Source organism: Rhinolophus sinicus, chromosome 2 (assembly GCF_057876585.1).
Source record: "Rhinolophus sinicus isolate RSI-liver-muscle chromosome 2, RSI-T2T, whole genome shotgun sequence".
Classification (NCBI taxonomy): domain Eukaryota; kingdom Metazoa; phylum Chordata; class Mammalia; order Chiroptera; family Rhinolophidae; genus Rhinolophus; species Rhinolophus sinicus.
Window position 1 is genome coordinate 14,100,447 of NC_142502.1, and position 23,896 is coordinate 14,124,342.

At 40.2% G+C, this 23,896-nt stretch overlaps 1 protein-coding gene across 1 annotated transcript in view; it reads right to left on the minus strand.

Moving 5' to 3' along the window:
* MTHFD1L (methylenetetrahydrofolate dehydrogenase (NADP+ dependent) 1 like) overlaps positions 1 to 23,896 on the minus strand; it is a 188,026-nt gene that overhangs the window by 118,660 nt on the left and 45,470 nt on the right. The window contains exons 12-18 of the mRNA XM_074333706.2: positions 19,317 to 19,453; positions 17,742 to 17,788; positions 14,851 to 14,958; positions 13,905 to 13,979; positions 11,917 to 12,019; positions 6,502 to 6,578; positions 904 to 1,044 (exon numbers count right to left, since the gene is read on the minus strand). Coding sequence (XP_074189807.1) covers positions 904 to 1,044; positions 6,502 to 6,578; positions 11,917 to 12,019; positions 13,905 to 13,979; positions 14,851 to 14,958; positions 17,742 to 17,788; positions 19,317 to 19,453 — 688 coding nt within the window. The remainder of the gene's footprint in view (positions 1 to 903; positions 1,045 to 6,501; positions 6,579 to 11,916; positions 12,020 to 13,904; positions 13,980 to 14,850; positions 14,959 to 17,741; positions 17,789 to 19,316; positions 19,454 to 23,896) is intronic.

Below are 23,896 nucleotides of genomic sequence, written 5' to 3' on the forward strand. Positions count from 1 at the left end.
CATACTGCATCCTAAGCTCTTGGAATTAATAAAATATTAATTTGTTTTTCTCCTTCCACAACTGTTTTTTCAACCAGCAGTGTGTGTTTTAGTTCTCACCATTGCATATGACTCAGTATGTGGGAAGTAAGCTTAGAGCAATGGCTGTCCAATAGGCCTATGGCATACCTGTGTTCTTATAAACACGTACAAGCAAATGAAATAACTACACCACTGGTGGGGTTTAAGTTAACAGGAAAGACGGTTATTAAAAAGAACAAAACGATTAGCGTGCCAAATTAGAATAAGCACTAAAAACGGCAGCAGCGTGCCAAGATTCCATGAAAGCTTTATAAAAAGCATCATTCCATTCAAAAAGGAGCTAGATATGAGTAACACTGATTAAAGTGGAGACCTGCTTTTATAATGTGAAACCCAAATCTAAGGCACAAAATTAAACAAGCCAGGGTGCCCAGGGAGCAGGCTGGAGCCAAAAATGTGCCCGATTAATTTAATCTTCCCTTTCATGAGGTTGGAGCCACTTACTTCCTAGTCCTTTGAAAGGTGATTTGCCCTCAATTTAAAGCAGGCATAGAGCACACTTTTTAAAAAGCCCAAGGAGGCAGGAGGACGACCCCAGCCCGGGGAGAGCACAGGTGAGGACTGGCGAGGATTAGGAAAAGCTTATGAAGTAAATTTCATGTGCTGTGCTTGGAGCCAATTACAAGCACATTACTAAATGCCTGTGAGAATATTATGAAGCTGTAAAACAAACAGGCTCGTGAGGGGGACAAACATGCGTGTGCAGAAATTCTCTGAATTCCCGTTAGGCACACTGATAAGAGAAAGAAATCCTTCATGCCCCTGATTACAAAAGAACAGGGACCGCGAGCTCTCTGGAGCTCCTGAGATGGACGTACTCACCAAATCCTCTGCTGTTACAGGCTGCCCACTTTCGTCACTGGCCACTACCATCCTGCCCAGCCTGTCCTTCATGTCCGTCAGGCTGTCCGTCAGGGCCAGCACAGCCATGATCTCGCTCGCCACTGCGATGTCAAACTGCGCCTGAGGGGCAGAAGCAAAGGTACCGGTCGGCTTGAGGGCCAAGGAGCTGAATTTCAGCATTTACAGCTCTTGCAGGTCTGGGGGTTCCCCTCGATGGGCTGTGCTCCAAGGCACACGTTTTCTGAGTGTCTAGAGCACGTCCCTTCCTGGCCCTGGTTATCTCTAGGGCGGCCTCCTCTTCTTCCATTGGCTGTGCTGAGCAGGACTCGGCCTGGCGAGGCCCCCCTTACACCAGCTCAGGGCTCTCTGTGGTTTGCTCTGTAGCATGTTTCAGACTTGCAATTGATGATTAATGGGATTATGTACGATACTTGTCTCCACCACTGGACTGTAAGTGCCATGCAGGCAGGGCTGTTTGGGGAGGGTTCGCTTCTGAATCCCAGCTTGGAGGGCTGAGTGTGAAACCCAGTGGGCACTCAGTACATATCCACTGAATAAACGGGCAGCCTGCTGACGACCTCCGCTCGTTACTCATCAGTGTGTCAAGGTGCTTGCATTTGTCTATCCAGTAAAGAGACGAGGAACAGACAGTGAAAGACGGTCCTGGGGCCAGTTCCCCAGAGGGAGTAGAGCTCAACACAGCAGCGAGGACACCCTAACGGGTATGATCCTCCAAGTCGAAAGGGGACACAGAATCAGTGTTCAGCTACCCCCGAGGGCTTGGCCACAGGGGATCTGGAGGTGCCCAGCAATGAATGCTGGAAAGCAACTGTTTTCTGCAGCAAGTCCCTGGGCCTTCCTACTCCCGCTCCCAGCTGTGACTCCAGGCTGCACACAGCCCAGCAGGAACTCAGACACACAAGGAACACGCACTTCCGCCTGCTCCTAATTTAGCACTGGACAAACCACTTCATTATGCTCCGCTGAATTCTCTTCTTCCCAAGGGGCGTGCGAGCCAGAAAAGTTCAAGTTTACATAGACAGAAATTAGCTATGCCCTAGTGGGATCACCTTATGAATTGTCCGTTTCCGTCACTGACAAGAAAGGAAAGGAAGGAAAGAAGGAGCTTCTTCTGGCTACCTCCTGAATGGAATTTCATTTAGTCATCTATTTAGTGAAAAAATATCACCTGAAAGTCAAATGCAACTATATCCAATTATTATAGTCTCAATATAACCGATTCCAAACATAAGTGATTTTTCATTGTACAACATTTAGGATTCTCTATACCACCACTCCATTATAAACATTGCATATAAAAAAATAACTAAGACTATTGAGCCTTTCTATATAAAACGTGAGACTAGAAGTATTCTTAAAATATTATCTGTGTAAGTTATAAGTGGAATTTATAATACACATAAAAGTTCTTCATTTGTAATCATTCCATTCTCAAAATGTGGCATCTTGCGTAATATCAAAAATGAAACAAATTGGATCAATGTAAATATCATTGTTACTCGTTTTATTGACTGGATGACATACCTATTAGAGGGTTGCTCATTTTTGTTTTGCAAATAAAATATTTCAAAATCATATAAAGATATAAACGAGATTATTCTTATTATTTATCACAAATTTAAACAAAGGATATTCAGCAATGTTGGCAAGGTTATGAATCGACATGGCTTTTCTGGAAGGTAATATGGAAATGTACACCAACACTTGAAATCTGCATCCAATTTGACTCTGCAATTATGGATCTGGGAATTTGTCCTGAGGATATCATCCAACAAGAATACACACAAAAATGAAAACAATCCTTTTTATTTAAAAACGTGTGCATAAATATAGGATATAACCTTGGGCAAGTTACATAACATAACTACTTTTGTTTGTAAACTTGATTTACAAACTGAATGTGCTAATGTATGTAATGAGCCTACTAATACAAGGTGCATAATAGGCATTCCAATCATAGACAATAATCTTCCCTCTCTGGTGCCTAGTTAAGGAACAAAAATATGCAGAGAAAATGTAAAAGGCCTTCCTTCTTTCCCAATCCTCTTTCCAGAAGTAACCAGTGTCTGAAGTTGGCAGACATCTTACCAGTTTCTACTTCGTGTGTGTATGTGTGTGTGTGTGTGTGTGTATATAGTGTATGATGGCATTTTCTTAACATAAACCAGATTTCACTATATGTATTTTACTTCAAATGTTTTTAATGTGTAAGTTTTTTTTTAACCTTTCCATTTCATAATTGTTATGAGAGCTCTGTGTCACCCTCCCTACACACACTTTATTATTTTCAACAGTCACATGTATCTGTGGTACAGGAGACACCAAAGATATGTAACTGCCCTACTGATAAACATTTGGAGTGTTTCAAATTTCCACCATTATAAATAATGATGTAATTAATAACCTTATACATACGGTTTTTTTTTCACATACACAAATATTCCTTCTTCTATTTTTTTTTTTTTTTTAATCTATAGTCCTGGAGTTGGAAATGTTGGGTCATTTCAAATTTTAATACTAACAAACGATCATCCAAGAGACGTTACCAATCTATAATGCCCACTAATACTGTGTAAGTCTCTATTTCTTTGCATCCTAACTAACATTTAATACTTATTTGTTTTGATAAGCTCATAGGTAAATAATACATTGTTTTTTAATTTGCAGTTTCATGATTACCTGTCGGCGTTGTTTTTGTAAACTGCCTTTTACTTACTCTATTCATTTATTTAGCAAGTATTTATTAACACCTAGTACTACCATGTAACAAAGTTCTATGCACTGAGAATACGGCAGTGAACAAAACAAACAAAAACCCCTGCCTTCATGAAACTCACATTTTAACAACAGGAGGCAGAAAATAAACAAGGTAAGTAAGGCTAGCAGGGACAGGAAAGAGGGAATTCTGGGACAGGCAGTTGCAGTTTTAAAGGTGACCAGTGAAAGTCTTACTGAGAGCAATATTTGAGTATTATTTTGGGGAAGTTCTTTTTATATTTGGCACATTAATTCTTTGTTATATATACAGAGGGTGCCTCCGAAAAATGCATACACATTTTAAGAAAGGAAAAAACTGTACTAAAATTGTAATACTCAATATATACTGTAACAAAGGATGAATACAAGTCATGTGTATCCATTTTTTTGGCACCCCCGGTATTGCAAAAAATATCTCCCAGTCTGTTACTGGTCTTTGAATGTTTTTGCATGTCATTTTTCACACTGCAGATTTTAAAATCTACGTCAAAATTATCTATTCTTTTCTTTAGCACTTCCGCATGTTATATTGGTGCTGGTTCATATCTATAGCAACTACCACCGTTTTTGACCTACTCCAGCCAGCTTATTTTGTGTGTTCTATTCAGAATGGTTCACTGTTGTGGCTGCTGTCATTCTCATTCTGCTTAGGGATTCTAAGTGGAAAATATTTTTCCTTTAGAACTCCAAATCAATTTTCCCAGTCACCATGCATTCAGTGTCAGTGAGAAATCTGATGCCAATCTGAGTCTTACTCCTTTGTCATGAACCTTTTTCTCTCTGGCAGCCCTTTGGAAGTTTTTGTTTTTTTTCCCCTTAGTGTTCTGATGTGTCTAGGTACAAGTTGTTCTTTATTCACCCTGCTCAGCACTTGTTAGTGTCTGTAGTATGAAAATTCATATTTTCCTTCAAGTCAATACATTCCCTTTTTATGAGCTGTGGGTTAGAACTTCTCAACGTGCGTCCCGTGTCTAACTTTTCCTTTATATTTTCTACGGCTTCCCTTTTGGTACTAGGTTCTGGGAGAATCCTTGGATTGGCCTTCCTTCCCTCACACTTAGGCCAGTTCTCTTACTCAGTAAACGGATTTTGTTTTGACATCATAGTTGTATTTCTAAGATTTTAACTGACTTTTTTCCACAATGGCCAATTCTCACTCCTTGCATGATGTGTCTCTCAATCCTCTGAGAATACTGACATTATTCTTTTTAAAGACAACTTCCATCTGCTCTGCCATCGTGTTTTTCCCTTGGGCACGCGGGCTTCTTTGTTAGGTCTGGTGTCAATCTTCACGATGGGGATTTCCTTGGAGTGTGGCAGTTCTAGGCTTTGGTGCTCCTTCCTGCCTGTCTGTGGACCTGGTTTGTAATGACCTTGGCCTGTCTATGCCCAGGGACTGGGCAGGGCAGACACAGGAGCTGCTGCTGCGTGGCTTCCTGCCCTGCTAATCCTTACAGTACCCCTACAGGGCCACTGCTAATCCTGCAAGCGCCCTCTGTGCAAATGACAAAAGGCTGCGATTTCCTAAAAAAAAAAAAGTCACAATACACTGCTTTTCTTTGAACAGGACACTTTTCAATGCCAGACAGGAGGCATAATCTACATGCAAATCAGTGACTGTGAGGTGAGGGGCACCCCAGGGCCGGGTGGTACATGCCAGACACTGACCTCAGGACCACACTCAGAACCGCAGGCTGAGACATGTCCATCAGCAGCATGGGAGTCAGCACACGTGTCACGGGAAAGGACCCGTCGCCAGCTTCTTGGGAGCTGTCCCCAACAACTCACCCTGAGGGCTGTTCTGGCCTTCTCCTGTTTCTGAGACGTAGAGCTCTGAATTTACAGACCCCCTAAAACACTTCTACCAGATGTGGGTCTGTGCTCTTCTCCATCCATCCACTTCTATCTTCCTATTTTCCGGGAGCTCCTAAAATCATATGGCAATGATCCTGGCTTTCTAGCACAGATACTGACTAATTGTTTGAAATCTGTTTCTGTATGTCAGTTCCAGAATTCAGAGGGGGAGGGAAGGTGCATGGGCTTAGAGCGTCTTCTTGATCCAATCCCCATATTCACTTTTTAATTCAAAATATTCCAAAGATCTAAAAAAGCTATTTGGTATGAGGGCTGAATATTAGAGTAAAAGTGATTCTTTTTTTCACCAAGAAAACTTAACAATGTAAAGGCTGTAAATCTAAGACTGTCTTAAAATATAAAGTTTATTATCGAAAAATAATAATTTAGAGACCTACTGTGCCTGGCTAAAAAGTTATGAAATGGATTTATATCCCCTAAACACCATCGCCCCACACTGGAAACTTATTAAAATGAAAGTGGACATTGTAATTTGGCTTCCACATTCTCTGGATTTGGGTAATAAGACATTATCCTTAAAAATTCCTCAAGCTATTAAGTCAAATAACTAGGTGTTTTTTCTTTGGTTGTTAAACTTCAGTAATATGTCCAAGATTTTCATTTTTTAGTTGTAATGCAGATGTAGTAATAACTGGGCGGGTTTGTAATAAAATGTTAGGATTTACATTCCAGGGACACCCTGAGTGGCTCACTGCAGAAACACAACTAAAATCACACAAGAAAGGATAAGATAATACAGGAGACTTCCCACCTTTTGATCCTCTCTCAGTCCCGCTGAGGGATTGCAAACAAAACCTGAGACGGTGGGACACTCACTGGCCACTGCCAGCAGAGGAAGGAGAATAGCAGAGAACCAGTTTCTGGGCCAGTATAAACCAATACTAGTAAGAACAGAGCCATTCCTGTGAAGAAAAGGCCACCTACCTGCCGGGAATATCCCTTCTCTGTGTGTGCCTGCCCAATCGTTATTTTTCGTAGAAACCGGTCATTTGTATCCAATACTGAAAGAGAAAAGAACAGGTTATTTAATCAATATGCACAGCCTAGCGGCCTAGTGTGCATCTAGCTGTGTTCTGAGTGCCGGGGAAGCCGTGTCGAGCAAGAGATAAGGTCTTGCTTCCTGGGGCTGACACTCCAGGGGGAGGACACAGAGAGGGATCAAATAAACAAGAAAATGTCAGCTAATGACATGTGCCTTAAGAAGATGAAGGAGGTGGTATGACGATGTGTGTCAGGGCGTTCGTGGGGTCGGGAACCAGTTTTGACTAGGCAGTACAGAAAAGCATTTCTGAAGCAGTGACATGTAACGCTGAAACCCAAGTCCCAAGAAGGATATTAAGTTTCTCAAAAGGTTCAATATTGAACATGACCCAGCAATTCAACTTCTAGGTATATATCTAGTAGAACAGAAAGCTGGGACTTGAACGGGTATTTGGACACCCATGTTCATAGCAGCATCATTCACAATAGCTAAAAGGAGGGAACAACCAAGTGCCCAACAGATGAATGAATAAAACGTGGTATACACGTACAGTGGAACATTATACAGTCATAAAAAGGAATGAACGTTTGCTATATGCTACAACATGGATGGACACTGGAAATACAAGGCATGATGAAGTAAGCTAGAAGGACAAATATTAGAAGATTCCACTTATAATGAGGTACCTAGAATAGGCAAATTCATAGAGACAGAATGTAAAACAGTGGTTACCAGGGGCTGAGGGTGGAAGGGGAGTTACCGTTTAATGGGTACAGAGTTTTTCTTGGGGATGATGGAAAGGTTTTGGGTAGATAATGGTGATGGTGTAATCATTGAAAGCCTTGTGAATGTAGTATTTAATGGCATTAATTACACACTTACAAATGGTGAAAGTGATATATATATCTACATTGAAGCACAATTAAAAAGCAAAGTAGCATGAGGGGAAGGAAGAAGTTAATCATGACCCAAGCAGGCATCGATTCTCTCCATTTTTTATTGGCTTGTTTGCATTGCACTGATTTGCATTTTGTTTGTGAAAACTAGATTTGGTTTTAGTGAAAATCAATTCGACAATGCCCGAAACAAAGCCAGAAGGACAGAGACTTCACTAATAATTTATGGGTCTTCAAATAATAAGCTGTCTGCACTGACAACTTAGATCCAATTCACTGAATGTATAATACGGCACTGACCATGGTGATGGGAATTATGTTTCTGGGGACTGAAAGCTTCTGTAGGATGAAAGCTTCTGTAGGATTGTGTGTTTCTTTCACACAAAGCACGAGCAGACCTGCCCACCTTGGTTGTTCCCTGACTCAGCTGCTGCCAGTCTCCTCCACATGTAAGTCTCTCTCTTGCACATTTGTACACACTCACACACTCAACACATCTAAACCTTCTTTACGATTTTCAGATATAAGCAGAGTATAGATACAGGGAAAGGAATGTTTCTCAATCTGATCACGAGCTAGCCCTTATTCCTCAGTCCTACGTGGCAGAGTCATATAAAGTAAAAACGCTTCTTACTCTCATGTGTAGTACACAGAATCTTGGCACAAGATTGATGTGATCTAGTTACTGGAAGTTCAGCTGTTTTTTATTTAAAAGGGAACACAAACAAGCCAAAAATTAATGTTGGTGAAATGAACTATAATCAGTGGCACTGAAAGTCCGCCCGTGCGTGTACGGTGACCCAGCAGAGCAGGGCATCGCACAGCCACACGCTTTTGATACAGGGAGAGTCGTGTGACTGCGTCAGTGATACATAAGAGAAGGAATGTGAAGACTAAACTCTGACACACAAGAAAGATACGAGAAAGTGACCCTAAGTGAGTGATACGTAATTCCTGGCCTCCACACGATAGAACCAAAGGTGGGATGAGGAACATCTCTTCACTCCAGGAATATCTGCTGAGGGCCAATTGTGTGCCAGGTCCCTGCTAGCTGTACGGGGATACAAAGATGAACAAGACCCGCCTCTGAGCTAAGGCATTTACTGGCAAAGGGGAGACAAGGAGAGCATGAATGAGTGTGGAGAAATCTGTTTATTCTTTGCTCTAGATGGTCCTTTTAGTATGACAGTGCTGACGACGTCTTGAGGGACGGAGTGAGCCTAACGGCCTAGGAACCACAGCCGCTCAGGGTCTGGGGTGTACAAGGTACGCCCTCGGGGGCAGGCCCGCTATTTTGGTTTCAGGGCAAGAACTGCAATGATTCTCTGCTGGGCTGTCAGGCAACGCTGGGAACCAGGAACCTGATGACAGTTCCCTGTGGATGACTGCGACTTGTGGGCCATTGGTCTCACAGCCAAGAAAGGGACACACCATCGAGATGGGGAGAAGGGAAGACTGTGAGCCCTGAGGAGTTCCAGTGCTCAGAGAGGCAGGGGTCGTGCCCCCCTAGGAACAACAAAGTGGCTCTATGTCTACTGTTTCTTCTGCTCATGTTAAGTGTTCCTGGGATAGGCTATCAGCTCCCGGTTCCACCCTGTTGCTACAGGCACACGAGGACTTTAAGCTTCTGATATGAGGTATAGGGTGCAAGAAACACCAGGACGACAGGAGAGGGGTGACCATTAAAGATGTGACAGCCACATGGTCTGAGAAGAGGTTCTCAGCCCCACACAGTCCCTGAGTGTCCCCTCTCTAGTTATCAAGTCATAATCAAGATCTAATCTCCTAACAAGGGTTACAGTATTTTTAGGTCTAAACCCATACCACCTTTAAAAAAACAAACAAACCCGACATCAAATGTCTTCAATTCATCTGATGAAGAGTCCCATTTTTGATATTTATTCATGAGAATAAGAGCTAAACTACTTACTAAATGTCATCTCAAACTCCTCTGGACCCAGGTGGCTTGTCTATGGCAGTAACATTTTCTTCGCTTTAGTGCCCTAAACAGTATTATTCTAGTATTTATCTGGAATACTTTTTTAGGTTGCCACTTCCATTAAAATTGACTTGCAACCACGGAATGCTTCAGTCCTTTCTGACTTCTCAGAGAGAAAACCAATCTGAACATTAGCCCAAGGTATGATGGAATATGTAGCCTTTCTGTCCCAAGACCGACGGGCCTGAGCCACTGCCCCTTTCTGAAGGTTGCTGTAGCTGGAACCAAAAAAACAGGTGTGGGAAAATGCCCACCTGTGTGAAAATTTCTCTCTTAGCATATCCACAAGCTTGGTTTGAAATACTCTTAATTTCCACCGGCATGATTTTTCTTTCACAAGTAAAGCTCTGAAAAAGTTTTAAAGAGTAACATAAACTCATAAATGCCTTGACTATGCGTTTTGGATATAAAGGTGTTGTAATAATTAACCTTTCCAGTATACTTAAAAGAATGTAGTCTTCCCAATAAAATGCTGAAAATATTCATGTCCATTATTAAAATGGTGTTGGTCTATTCAATAATAGAGGCATGCTTAATTAAGTAAACTGTGGTTTATCCACAAAGGAATATTCTAGAGGCATTTAAAATTACCATTACAACAAAGAGCTAACAAAATGAAACATGCATATTATGATACAAATGAAGCAGTAGGACATAAAATCTTCACGTCTAAATTAGCATTGGAGTTATACACAAAATCCAGATGCACAAAAAAACCTGAAATAGTTTTATTAGTATAGCAAAATGTTTCTTATTCTTTTTAGACATTTCAAAAATCTTTATTTGTTGTTACTTTTATAATAAAAAAATATTTTTAAAACTTTCCAAAGAGATTTTACTCTAGTTTGGGAGACAAAAACACACAGAAATACTACATCACACAACTATTATCACAAGGGCATCTACTGATTATTTGGTTGGTGCTTTAGAGTTTGGAAAGCACTGCCATGGTGCAATGGGCCTGTGAGAAGGGGAGACTGTAATTTTACTTCATTTTACAGAGGAAACTGAGTAAATCGTTTGTTGAAAGTTGCATAGCTCATAAATGGTAGAGCCAAGACTCAATCTCTGCCTTTGTCTCTCCACCTCGTGGTTTGTGGGAAAACACTAAATTCTTAATGAACTGTTTGAATGGATTCCCAGGAGGGAAGCGTCACAAAAGAGTGTCTGGGAGGGCAGAGACAGGGCTGTGCCTGGGAGGGCAGAGACAGGGAGACGGGTGAGGATGGCTGGGCAAGGGCAGGCAGAAGGATGAAGGTACGCCCATCCATCTGGAAAGCTGACAGAGAGCAAAAGCACATGGAGCCACACCACAGTGGGCCTTAGGTCAAACTATGTGGTGGCAATTTTATCCCACCCAGGATGGGAGGAGGGGCAGGATTTCATCACACATGATGGAGGCTTCTGAGCAAGGAAATGACAGAACATCTCTACAATATGAACTTACTGAATTAGGGGATGAAATGAAAGCAAGAATATCTATGAAAAGGCAATGGCAATGAATCAGGCATCTGATAAAAATGGAAGTGGGTAGAACTGGGGAAAGTGCGTAGGCAGGTCTGAGAAGCACACAGGAAGGACCAGGAACACATACCATCTAAGCTTTCTGCAGCACCACAGGTTTCATCAAATGCTACCTGCATGTTCCTCTAAGTGTTTGTTCCCATCTCCATTTCCATCTCTGAGAGACCGAGGCCCAGAACACGTACATGGCTTACTCAGAATAACACAGTGTAAGTTAGAGGCGGGGTGGAGACACACACTCACAGCTCCTGACTCCACGTTTAGGGCTTTTCCAGTCACACCCTTGTAGAGGGTAGTGTGACAGAAGGGAGGCAGTGTCACGGCTAAGAGGGTGGTCAGGACGGAGACAATGGGGAGTCCCTCACATTGTATTTGAAGTGTTACAGAGTATTCTCGTAAGTGGCTAGAAGCCACTAAAGTCAGAGGAAACATTTCAGCACCGAAAACACAAATTTAAGAACTTAGGAGCTAGTGGTGAGGAAATGAAAGGAAGAAATTAGGGCGGCAGGTCGAGAGGGCAGCAGGACTTTAAGATTTTAAAAAAAAACAAAAAAACAAAAATACAGAACAAGAAGCCAGAGAAGAGACAAAAGAGAAAAATAAGTAATTTTCCTTAGAAATTGGAAGGCGTAGGAGTGGATGGACTGAGCCCATACAGAGCAGTTGGTTTAAGTCGGGGCGCAGCCTTTTCTCCTAATAGGAGGCAGGGCTGAGAGACAAGGATGGTGAGATAAAGGGATTAGGAAACACCAGCCTTCGTGGACAATAGGAGGAAATATCAGGTTGGTGCGAAAGTAATTGCGGTTTAAAAGGTTAAAAAAAATGGCAAAAACCGCAACTACTTTTGCACCAACCTAATAGAATTATGCCTCTGGGAAGCTGACGTAAGAGCTTCGGCTGGAACATACGTCGCCCCCTGAGGTTACATCGGCACCCACCTCTCTGCCACGTGATGGTGGAGGGGTCAATGTTGAGACGGGAGAATTTCCTCACTTCCTCTTCCGTCAGTGTGCTCGGATCAGTCTTATTTATTCCCAGTTTCTAATGGTTGAAAAAAAATGCACTTAATTTTAGAAAGAAGAGAAAGCAAAATGTAATCAGAATGATCCCTCTTCATGTTCTCCATGACTAAGAAAACCTTTTGAAAAAAACTGAAGTTGAACTTCACATCAATTTCAGGCTAGGCCAACTCATAAATAAATGCTGAAGGCCCAATAACGCCTATAAGTGGAAGACAGTGAAATTTGTAACATATCCTTAAAATGACGGATCTGATGTCACTTATATGTGGAATCTAAAGAACAGAACAATGAGCAAACAAAACAGAAATAGACTCATAGATACAGAGAACAGATGGTTTTGAGATGGGAGGGGGATTGGGGGATGGGTGAGAAAGATGAAGGGATTGGAAGTACAAATTGGTAGTTACAAAACAGTCATGGAAGTGACATACAGTATGGGGAATATAATGAATAATGTTGTAAAGACTATGTAGGGTGTCAGATGGGCACTGGACTTATGGGGGGGAATACTTTATAGATTATATAAATGCCTAACCACTGCGCTGTACACCTGAAACTAAGATAAAATAATACTGGCAACTATAATTTTATATATATATATATATATATATTTTTTTTTTTTTTCCCCCTCATGGGATGTAAAGTACAGCATAGGGAATACAGTCAACGGTATTGTAACAGCTATGTACTTTATAGATGATGTAATACAGAATTGTACACCTGAAATCTATGTAATTTTACTAACAATTGTCACCCCAATAAATTAAAAAAGAAAACAAAAAAAACCAGCTATGTACAATGTCAGAGGGGTGGTAGACATAGTGAGGTTATCACTTTGTGAGGGGTGTAAATGTCTAATCATTATGTTGTTTGTACACCTGAAACTAATAAAAAATGTTATTAAAAAAATGACGGATCTGAAAATCAGCACAGTCGGCAGTAAACACGTGCTCGCTGACTACGCCATCTCAGATGGAAGCTCTCGGGCCACTCGCTCCACATGGCCACCAGGTACTGTGCTCAGAAGGGACACACCGTACAACGATGCTCCAGTTCATTAGTTCTTCTTTTCAAATCCAAATACCAATAATTCAAGTAAAGTTTATGTCTATTTTTTCAAAACTAGTAATGTCTAATTCACTCAGAAAAAAAGAACATTGACATGGTTAATATATCTATTTCTGTAAAGGAAACATTCTAAGAAAGGGGGTTTTAATGAAGAACTGTAAGAAAAGAATCTCGGAAACAGAAACTCTATGTTGTAGCTGCTGAGGGCAGAAGACTATGCATTACTCTTGACAAACTGACCTTGGTTCAGTATGAAGCAAGGGGGTGAATTTTTTAAAACCAATTACTACCAAGCAGTGGCTGTAAATCATACCATTCAAGTTAGTTTTTAGTCTCTGAAGAAGAGCAAGGGGAAATCAACGTGATTAGTAGGACAAGCAGCAAATTGCACTAGAAAATGATAATATGAAAAAAAATTAAGATCGCTTCCACAATTACAATCTGAATATCTTGCTGCACCAAAAACTGAGATAGATGAATTTTCAAAGGCTTTATCTTCCTAGAAATTGAAGAAATTTCATGAAAGAGAAGGATTCTTGGATATTCTCATTTGTTTGTTGACTAGGACTCTCTAGATCAGCAGAGCGCTCCTCTTATTTCATAGATGAAGACACGGAGACCTAATTTGTCCACCCTGCTCTTTGGTGTAGGATCCAGGTCTCAGGCTTTTGGCTTTGCACTCGCTCTGCTGTATGATTCTGTCTCTTTAGAGTTTAACACCAAAAAGAGTATCTGAAAACCCAAATCAAACCAAGTTCAAAATTTCTGGCTTTGGCAATTTTTCGGATTTGTCTCTATGACATTTTCTTTTTAAAGAACCGTAACTGGGAACTTACTTTCAGCCGAGCAAGTTGAATTTTTGAAAATTCTCGAACACCATTCGCTAAAGGAACCAGTCGATTATACAGAGCCTAAGGACACAAAACAAAAATAAAATCCAACAAAAGTTTAAGGGCCAACCATGAACTTGGACAATTCACAGGATATGACAAAGTTCATTACATTTATAACCAAACTGTTTAGATTACAGACCCTATTAAAATTCTTGGCTAATATAAACAATGTAGCCTTAAGTTCTGTCATTTTAATAAATCTGACTAGAGCTGACATAATGCACATTGCAAAGAGTTTGCATAAATATATATTTTTTGATCTACAGCCTTATAACTATCAAATTAATATTTATCTGTATTTGGCTTCACAAACTCACTAGGAAGTTATTTTAATTGGAGGTAGTCAGGACCCTTGTAAAAGAGCAAGAAAATCCAACTTTTCATCCAGGTCTTATGTCTCTGAAGAATTAGTGTCTGGTACTCTGTCCCCTTCAGGTGTGTGGTTTGCCTCTCAGACTGCATGCACCTGAAGCCAACAGGGGTCCGACCTCTCTAACAGCACAAATAGGATAGTGCATGTAACACTAGTCTTAAAAGCCCTCTCTCCACTCCCCTTAGTACAGAACAGAGATCAGATCTATGGGCAGCATGTAGAGGATTGGCAGACCAACTACCTTCAAAACTAAAGAGACTTGTCTCAAAGAATATTGGGTTTAAAAAGTACAATTAACACAATTCTCCCCCAAACTTGGCAGTGGTCATATCGTCATTCGAGAATCCAACCAAAGTATGGATATGCTCCCCAAGAAAGGAGGACATACAGAAATTCACAAAATGTTGAATAAAATTTCAGAGTTTACAGGCTCCAGAATTTTTTCCATGAACTCCTTATGAATCCAGGAATCCCAGGATACGATGCCCCAAATGGCCACGGAGAAACTTTTCTCACCTTATCAGTTTGAGTGTTTTCATGCAAAATCCTTGTGTCGATGGCAGCAGCCAATAAGTTATTGGCAGCAGTGATGGCATGGATGTCCCCCGTCAAGTGAAGGTTGAACTACAAATGAAATGAAAACATCTTTCTACTTGTTTCAAGCAACTATGGCAGTAGTTGAGGACTTTCTAAATAAATAAAGTATTACACTAATTACATCTCCTTTTTATGAACTGAGTCCATAAAACAGCTGAAGTCAGAAAATCGATGTCAGGGCCTACCACCTGACAATAAAGAACTCTCGAGCCCACTCTCTGTTGCAAATTCTTTCTTTCTCGGGTTAAGGGTGAAATATTCTGAAGGGCTTAGTGATCTGGCCTTATTTTGTTTTCCTCATTTTCATTTCCTTTTATGCACTGTTTCATGATTTAGAAAATAGTCTCATCAAAAATACTTTGGAACGTGGCAGGGCATAAAACAAACAGTAACAAATAGAACAATATAGAATATGACATAACTTGTTTAGGTATATAAATGTTGAATAACTATGGTGTACATCTGAAACTAGTATAATATTGTATGTTCGCTATATTTTTAATAAAAATCTTAAAAAAATAAAATATGACAGAAAGTCTGAGAAATAGAAAATATATCATTCTCACAACTCTATTAATTCTTCTATTTTCCTTTCAGTCCTATGTGTATACATATTTGTAGAATCAGCATACTTATAATTTTATACCTCCTGTTTTAAAGAACTTATTCTTATGTAATAATTTTGTTTATGTATAGGTAACAATTTATAGGGGCTGTATAACTGAACAGATGTACCAAAATTTTTCAGTCTCCTATGTCTGGACATTTAAGCTACTTCCAAATTTTCACTTTTGCAAAGAAGGCTACAATTATAAAGAATACATACAAATAGTGGTGTGTTTTTTTAAATTAATTGCTAATACGCAATTATTTCCAGCAGTGTGGTTACTGGGTTAAAGGATCTTGATAATATCACCAAATTGCTTTTTGAAAGAGTTGGAATACCACCCACAAAACGCTGGCAGATCAGTTACTTCAGAAACAAAGTAACCTTTGGGCTAAAAAATTAAGTTAATTTAATAGTTGAAAAAGTGGTGTTCTGTTTCAAGTTGCATTTCTTTCATTTCTTGGAAGATTAAACGTTTACATTTTCTTGTTAAAATCTCATTTTGTAACAAAATATGTGATCACTAGAAAATGTAAAAAATTGCATATACATATATATTTTATAATATTTATAATTTGAAATATTGAGATCATGACACCATAATAGTTTATACCTTAGATTTTACACTTAATGTTAATATTACTAGCATTTTTATATCATGAGTCTTCAAAATATAGTTAATTTAAAATCCTGTTATTAGACATTTAAGGTTTTCCCTCAATTGTTTAATGCTACAAACTGTAAAGATGAACGGTTTTAAAATTAAATATTTGCACACACAGCCAATTTTTCCTCTGGATAAACTAAAAATGGATGTATTTGGGCCAAAGGGTATGAGTATTTTTGAGGCACGCAATACATATTTCTAACTTGCCTCCATGAAAGTATTACCAACATACATGTCCCAGCAGTGTATAAAAATGTATTTCAAATAAGTGTCATGTCAAAACTTGGTATTAGTTTTTAAAATCCAACCCTGTCAATTGGGCAAATAATATGATAACTGATAGTGGTTTTACTGTAGATTAATTTGATTATTAGTGAAGCTAAACATGCACGGGGTCGTTAATATTTCTTTCCTGATGTTTCTGTTGCATCCTTTGCCCGTTGTAGAATTGAACGTAAGTTTTTCTTTCCAGCTGTCTATTTATACCCACTTGGATGGCTGCAGGCCCCGCACAGGACTCTTCCGATGACTGTCACCTTTGCCACCAGTTCCAGCCTCCTCACATCTGTTACTACTACTCTCCCAGCCTCCGTTTCTATAAATGATTCTATCGAGTTGCCCAACCCCGGATCCTGGATATCATCCTTGAATCCTCCTCTTTTCTCACCCTCACATCTAATTCTGTAACATCAGCAAACTTGTCTCAAGTCAATGTCATGCTTTTTTGCATCTTCACTGCCACTGCCCTGGGCCAAGCCACCACCATCTTTCCCCCCAGTCTCCTTACTAGGCTCCTAGCAGCTACCCTGAGAGTGTATTTCAACGTGACTGCAATACATTGGACCTGCTTAGATTTGGGCTTTAGGAAGATTTCTCAGGGCCTGAAATAAGGGATTGAAGCAAAGAGTAGAACTGATGAGACCTGGTTACTGATTAGATACAGGGAACGAACAAGGGAGTAATTATCAGGGTGCAGAGGGGTTCTCAGAGAAATAGGAATTAACCCCATTGGCCCTTTCTGTCCATTTTTCTTGGGAACTATTTTTGATTTTTGAGTCTCAATTTACAGAAGGGAAAAGTCCACGTTTCCTGAATTTGGCAGTATAGCAAATGACCGACAGCGAGATACTCGTAGGTCTACATCCTCTTATCCAGAACCCTGCAGGCCAGCTGGGTTTCGGGATTCAGAAGTTTTTTTGGAATTTAGAAAGGTAGTGTGATGTACACATAATTTATTTATAAAACACCCCAAGCAGCGTCTAGGTTAGCATCCATTCATTAAAAGCAATATTTCTGCAGCAAAATATATGAATATTTCCATCAAATGGCATAGACAAAATCCACAAATAGTTCATAACAGTATGTCAGGTTTTGCCACCAAATGGGTCATGCAGATATTTTTGGTTTTTGGGGCCTTATTTATGACTTTGCGGTTGAGGAGAAAGGATGGTGGGCCTGTGTTTATGGGAGCACAGAAAAAAAGGTGCCGGGAAGGAAAAACAGTGACACATAACATGTGTCCCTTTGCGATCTTACCTCCTCCATGGGAATGACCTGGGCATATCCACCACCCGCAGCTCCTCCTAAACAAGAGTAGGCACCGTTTACAATGAGTCGCCAACTACAGCTACACCGATGAACAGGCCCTAGGGACATGGCTCCCCGAACCCAACAAGGAGGCACACTCCCCCCCCACACACACCCAGATGGAATAATAGGCAGTGAGAAACATGAGCTGTCTATCGAAGCAGAACAGGAGGCGGAAAAGTTCACACTATGCCTAATTCTGCAACTGAAGCACTTCCGTTTCCTTGTTTTAAAAAAAGGGTAAAAATAATAAGAGGAAATGCCATTATAGCAAATAGGAGATGACTTTGTTAATTTTATTAGGTTTATGAGGCTATGCTTCATCTAAACTGAACGTGCATTGAAGTATCAAAAAACTTTGTTAAAAAAACCCCATCTGATTAACTCAGACTAACACATTATGAACTTCGGTCGATTTATTTTAGATAATAGTATATAAGAGTCATCATGCTGCTTGTCCCTCAAAATAGTAAAGTTATTGCATTAAAAACTTTAATTAATAACTTTAAAGTTATTACGTTAAAACTCTTTCCTAAACAATCAGGATTCCTTCCATGTCCATAGCACGTTACAGTTTACCCTGTTTTTTAGATGCTATCTCCTTTGGTCCTCCCAATAACCCGGTAAGCCTGGTACTATAAGCCTTTTTATGCTTTTACAGATGCAGCTCAGAGAGGTTATGACTGGCTCAAGGTCACACAGCAGTAAGAGACACAGCCATGAATAAAACCTCGGCCTTCTTGCTCCAAGTTGAGTTCTCACGCCACTACATAACACATGACATGCTATGGGTTATCAGTACTTAAGGGGTCAGGAATTTTTAATATTTGTAAGGGTAATATAAATATAATACTGCTAAAAACCTCAAAGTGCCAAGAACAAACACTAATTGCAGCAATAAACGCTGTTGTAAAGTGAGCTGGAGAAGTATTTCATGATAATTCTGTGAAGAAAGAGTAGTGAATGTGATGGTGCCAGAAGTCAGCCCAAGCACAGCCAAAGACGATTCCATCACATCCCCGTCCACGGCCAGTCCAGTCTCCAGAGCTCCTCAGGCCCCCACAGTGACTCCGAATGAGACAAGACTTGGGGCCCTACCGAGGGTCTCTAACTGTTTGGATGGAAAGAACTTTCATCATGGTTGGGGTGATAAAACATCAATACAATGGCAGAGTTTCAAAATCGCTTGGCAAAGTAGGTTCTGATGATAGAGAAGGCTTCTTTCTGCTCAAGGCGGGACTCCTGAGCAAGAGCCCGGGTGGGGGGCGCGCACTGTTCAGGAAACTAAGGAATCCGGTCGGGAAGGGGGGTGGCGTGGGTGGCTCCACTAAAACCCCATGGCAGTTCCCTCTGCAGGAGAACCACCTTGGGGTGACCTGAGCGCGTGTGAGGAACGCATGGAGGGGTGAAATGCACTCATTCCTCTGACAGGTTTTAACGCCACATCTGTTGATATGTTCTTTTTAAACTTTTCTCCCACTGCAATTTTGCTCTGAAAATTATACCAGTTGTTAAATAAAGTACCTTTAACTCCGAAAGTTGGCCCCTGAGAAGGCTGCCTCAGACAGGCAAAAGAGTTGATGTTCAAGTGTGCAGTCAGTGCCTGTACAAGCCCAATTGTAACTGTACTCTTCCCTTCTCCAAGTGGGGTGGGTGTGATCCTGATTTGGGAGGAAAAAAAGTGAATTTAATAGTATTTCCTAAACAACCTATGCAAAATAAACTTAAGGTTCCAGAATCAAATCATAGGCTATTAGGAGAACATACCATTGCAAAATCCACTTAATAATTCAATTACCTATCTTGGACCATTATAGTCTACCTTCCTACATCACACAGGCCATGCTTACGCTAAAGGCAAGATACAGACACACCTTTACCAAGAGATCAAAACAAACAAAACCAATAAGTGATTTGGCAGTGGTGCTAATTAACATTAACTTCAAGATATCACACAGAATCATCCATCCAAATGGTTTCTATAATTAAGTTGATGTTGTTTCCTGCTGATGGGTAATTTGGCATTTGTTCTTACAATGTGGGCACAGCACGTAACTCAATGGTCCACGAGCGAGCAAGCAAGGCATGGCCCAAGCTCAGGATTAGAAGGACTCTTCACCCCCACTCATCCATCTCCTTCTAGGTACCAGTGCCCAGGGTTGCTCCCACTATGCTTGAACACAAGCAGTGATGGGAACTCATTACCTCCACGGTTGCCCACTCATCTGCAGACAGCTTCTCCAGTTAGAAAGTTCTTTGCACTAAAGAAGAAACGTCTGCATTCCTTCAGCTTCCTGTCTCTTGCAGTCAGACCCACTAAGCCGCATCCCTTCCGATACAGCAGCCCCTCAGATATTTGGAAAGAGTACAAGTGCAAAGGTCCTCAGCGCACTACGACCACCTGTGCTCTGAGGACCTTACAGCAGGCTGCAGCATCCTATAAAGCCAAACATCACCCCTTCATACAGAACAGCATCTCAGCGTTATGTGATAGGACAGGCACGAATTATATTCCCAAGTAAGGTCCCATAGAAGTGTTCCTTAGCATACTTGAACCATCGCAACAAGTTTAAAAAAGTTTCCTTTGGGCTTACAGTATGGTCTTCTATGAGTTAGATGGTGAGTCAGTTGTCTAGGATACTCAACCACAACAAAACTGGTGACAGAGTTTTCTGACCTATAAAATCTACTGATGTGACCACAAAGAATGAAAGCCCTTAGGTACATCATCCCCAACTATCTCAGACCACCAACCACTCATTCAGCAAATATGTATTAAGTACTACTGTGTGCCAGGCCCCAGGGACACACAGACGTCCAAGTTGGATTCCATCACTGCCATCACAGAGCTTATGAGTGATGAGAGCTATGGCAGATAAATCAGCAATTACAATGAATGTAATAAACACCAAGACAGGGGTAATAGGGCAATTAGACAGCATTATGACAGCACATGGAAGGAGGATCAAACTAGATTTGGAACATCAGGAAAGGCTTCCTGGAGGAAGTAACATCTAAACTGAAACCTGACAAATGAATCAACATTAGCTTGATAAAATTGAGGGTGGGCTCGCAGTAGTTAATAAGCTAGGCTCTGTGTTTATATATATTTGGTTATTTTTTCCCCAATTTGAGAAATGAGGAAACTAAGGCACAAGGAGTGTAAGTAACTTGCCCAAGGTCACACAACTAGCAGAACTGAAAATCAATCCCAGGCTAGTCATCTAACCTCACTAGGTTATTTCTATGGATGGAAATCATTAACTGCAATTATCAATTTAAAGCATGGGCATGGGTAAGATCAGTCAGTGAGCGTGAATAGAGTAAGATCAGAACAAAACTGTTAAGAACGTTTTTTCTTAAGGAAGAGTCAGACAAGAGAGCAAAAGGACACCGAGCAAGAAAAGGCAGTAAAACGTAAGAGAAACCCTGAGGAGGAGGCAGGGCTGTGACAGAGAGCCTTGGAAAGAAACCAAGGAAACGTCCAGAGTCTGAAGAGTCTGAAGCCTGGTGAGGACCTAGAAGTGAGTGGTCACTGGAGTTTGCACCAGGGGGTCACTGGTAGGAAGCTGGTGAGCCAACCTGAACACTGCTCAGTGCAGGAACCTCAACCTCCTCCAGCCACACGAAACCCGGTCAACATGAAGACGCCAAGTTATGTGAAGGTGTTTATGCTCTGAGCCAACTTTTTATTTTTTAGATACAACATAAATAAAAAACCGTTAAAAAGCCACAGGTATCACAATTTTCCAACAGCCGATAAAGAAAATGTGGTATCAAACATAAGGTGGTTTAAGAACCACACTGAGGACTTCCTACTTGCAAAGGAATAGGAGGGTTATTTAAACTGTGTACACGAAGGATTACATTCTCATTCCCCAGGATATGCTAACAGCCGCTGGAGACAGCCAAGAGCAGACACGCCCAGAGATGACCTCCTCAGAACTTCAGCTAACCATCCAATTCTTAATTAGAAACACAGGACTGCTTCGCTTTCTGCCAACTATTACAAGTCAGGGAAATCAGAAAGTAGGAAGTATTTATTGGGAGCAATAAAAGGAAAGCTACAATAAAAACTTATTTCACATCATTTCTGCATATGGCATCAAAATGTGGTTTAATTATTGTCCCAATATTCTTAGCCTCAGGTTCCATATTATCAAGTTGGTTTAGAAAATAAGCACCATGTAAACCTCATTTTCTGTAAGCGTTATGAGTTTATGGAGCGAGAACTGTGATTTTTGTTCATTATTTTCCTCAACTTCTCCCAGCTGCTGGATCTGCTCCCCCCGATAGCCCACAGTACCCACTATGTGTGTATTATATAACTTTTCAGAGGGCATCACTGGAAGCTTCCCGACATGTCTGTCTTGCTTACCAGGCCACCAGGCGGTGAAGTACTATGCCCATTTTCCTTGAATTCCTGTCACCTGTCTAGGGCACAGATGGGTACAAAATGGTTGACAAAGGAATAACACCTTTTCTGAGACAAATATTTATTGCCAACTACAGTAAAAATTTATTAAGTGCACTGTGCCAATTTGGACACGATTTGAAAGAAGTTTACATTTACTCAAAGATCAAAGAGATTACTTATATAGGGATAAGTGATAAAACTTTGAACTGTTCTCAAAATCCAGAATCTTGTTAAATAGCATTATTGCCATTAACTGTGGGTCTAACCATGAACTTCAAAACTATATGCTTGGACAGCATATGAAGAACAACAGTCATGCCACGCATCTTCATAACTTAGAAGGTTTTTTAAAAGCCTTTTATCATCTCACGATAAACTCCATAGTCCGTTTGGTTGTGTTTCCCATCACACATGACCGAGGTAAATAGTTCAAAAGTCCTGTCAGTAGTGGTTCCTTCTAAACACTGTTGTTATATTTTGCAAGTGATACAAATAAAACAAAAACTCACAGATATTTAAATAGGTACCCAATGCAGAAAAGTACAGTCTTAGAAAATTCAGTAAAGGTTATTTTTCTACTGACCAAAATAATGGGTTGAAACATTTGAAAACAAAAACAAACAAAAAATCTAACCAGGTGTTTGGCACTCTACAGAAAAAAAAAAAAAAGTGATGTGAATAATTTAAATTTTTCTTTAATGTGAAATCCAGTCTCTTCACAGACCAATTTGGGCTTCTCTTTCAACTGCTCTGTTCAAGCAATTCAGAGACGTTCTAGAAACTTCTGGACAGAAATCGGTAAAGGGCCAATGGAGACCGATTCCTGCAACACACTCAATGCCCTACAGCTGCACTCTGAGTCAAGTTCTCAAACAAATTCCTTTTCATTAGTGTAACTGGGAAAATATGTAATACTCAAGAGCCCCTAAGATTCTTTTGGCATATTTCCCTGAACAATTCCCAATACTTTTCATTTTGTCAGGCAAGGCAAATAAAGTGATGTGTAGGTGTAAATACCATGCGATGTGTAGCTGATGAAATACAGATGATTCTGACAGAATAAGAAATTCTAAAGTTTGAAGAATGTCTTTTTAAAGCGAATTAATCTGTTCTGCATTTGGGTTATTAATAATAGAAAAAAATTTTAATCCCATTGTTTTCTATATTCATCCCACTGTTGATATATTTAAATTGTGTTTACACATAAATTCAAATGGACAATAACAAATATATTGTTATTTAGATTTATTGAAAAAGTACTTGGGTATGAGTTCTAAAGCATGGGAAAAGATTTATGTTACAGTATTCAGACAAATGGAAGGACACAAAGTGATACTTATGACACGATCTCAATGTGAAAAAAGGACAAATGCAGATAAAATCCTGGGAGGAGACACAAAAATTTTTAACCCTTCTGAGTAATAAGATACTTAGTTTCTCCTTCTTTCTACTTTATGTTAAATGTTTATACAAAGAGTCAATATTATTTTCAGAATAAAACACCTTTAAGAAAAAATTCTCCATTGAATGGGAGGATCATTCACGTTTCTAAAGAAGTTGCAACAGTGTATATAATGGTTTGATGAGGTCACTTTACCATAACTGACTTGACCAAAAGTAAAAATATAGGGGTGATCTTTATTTCAAATGAACTTTTTGTTTTAGATTATAAATAAAATGATCTGTT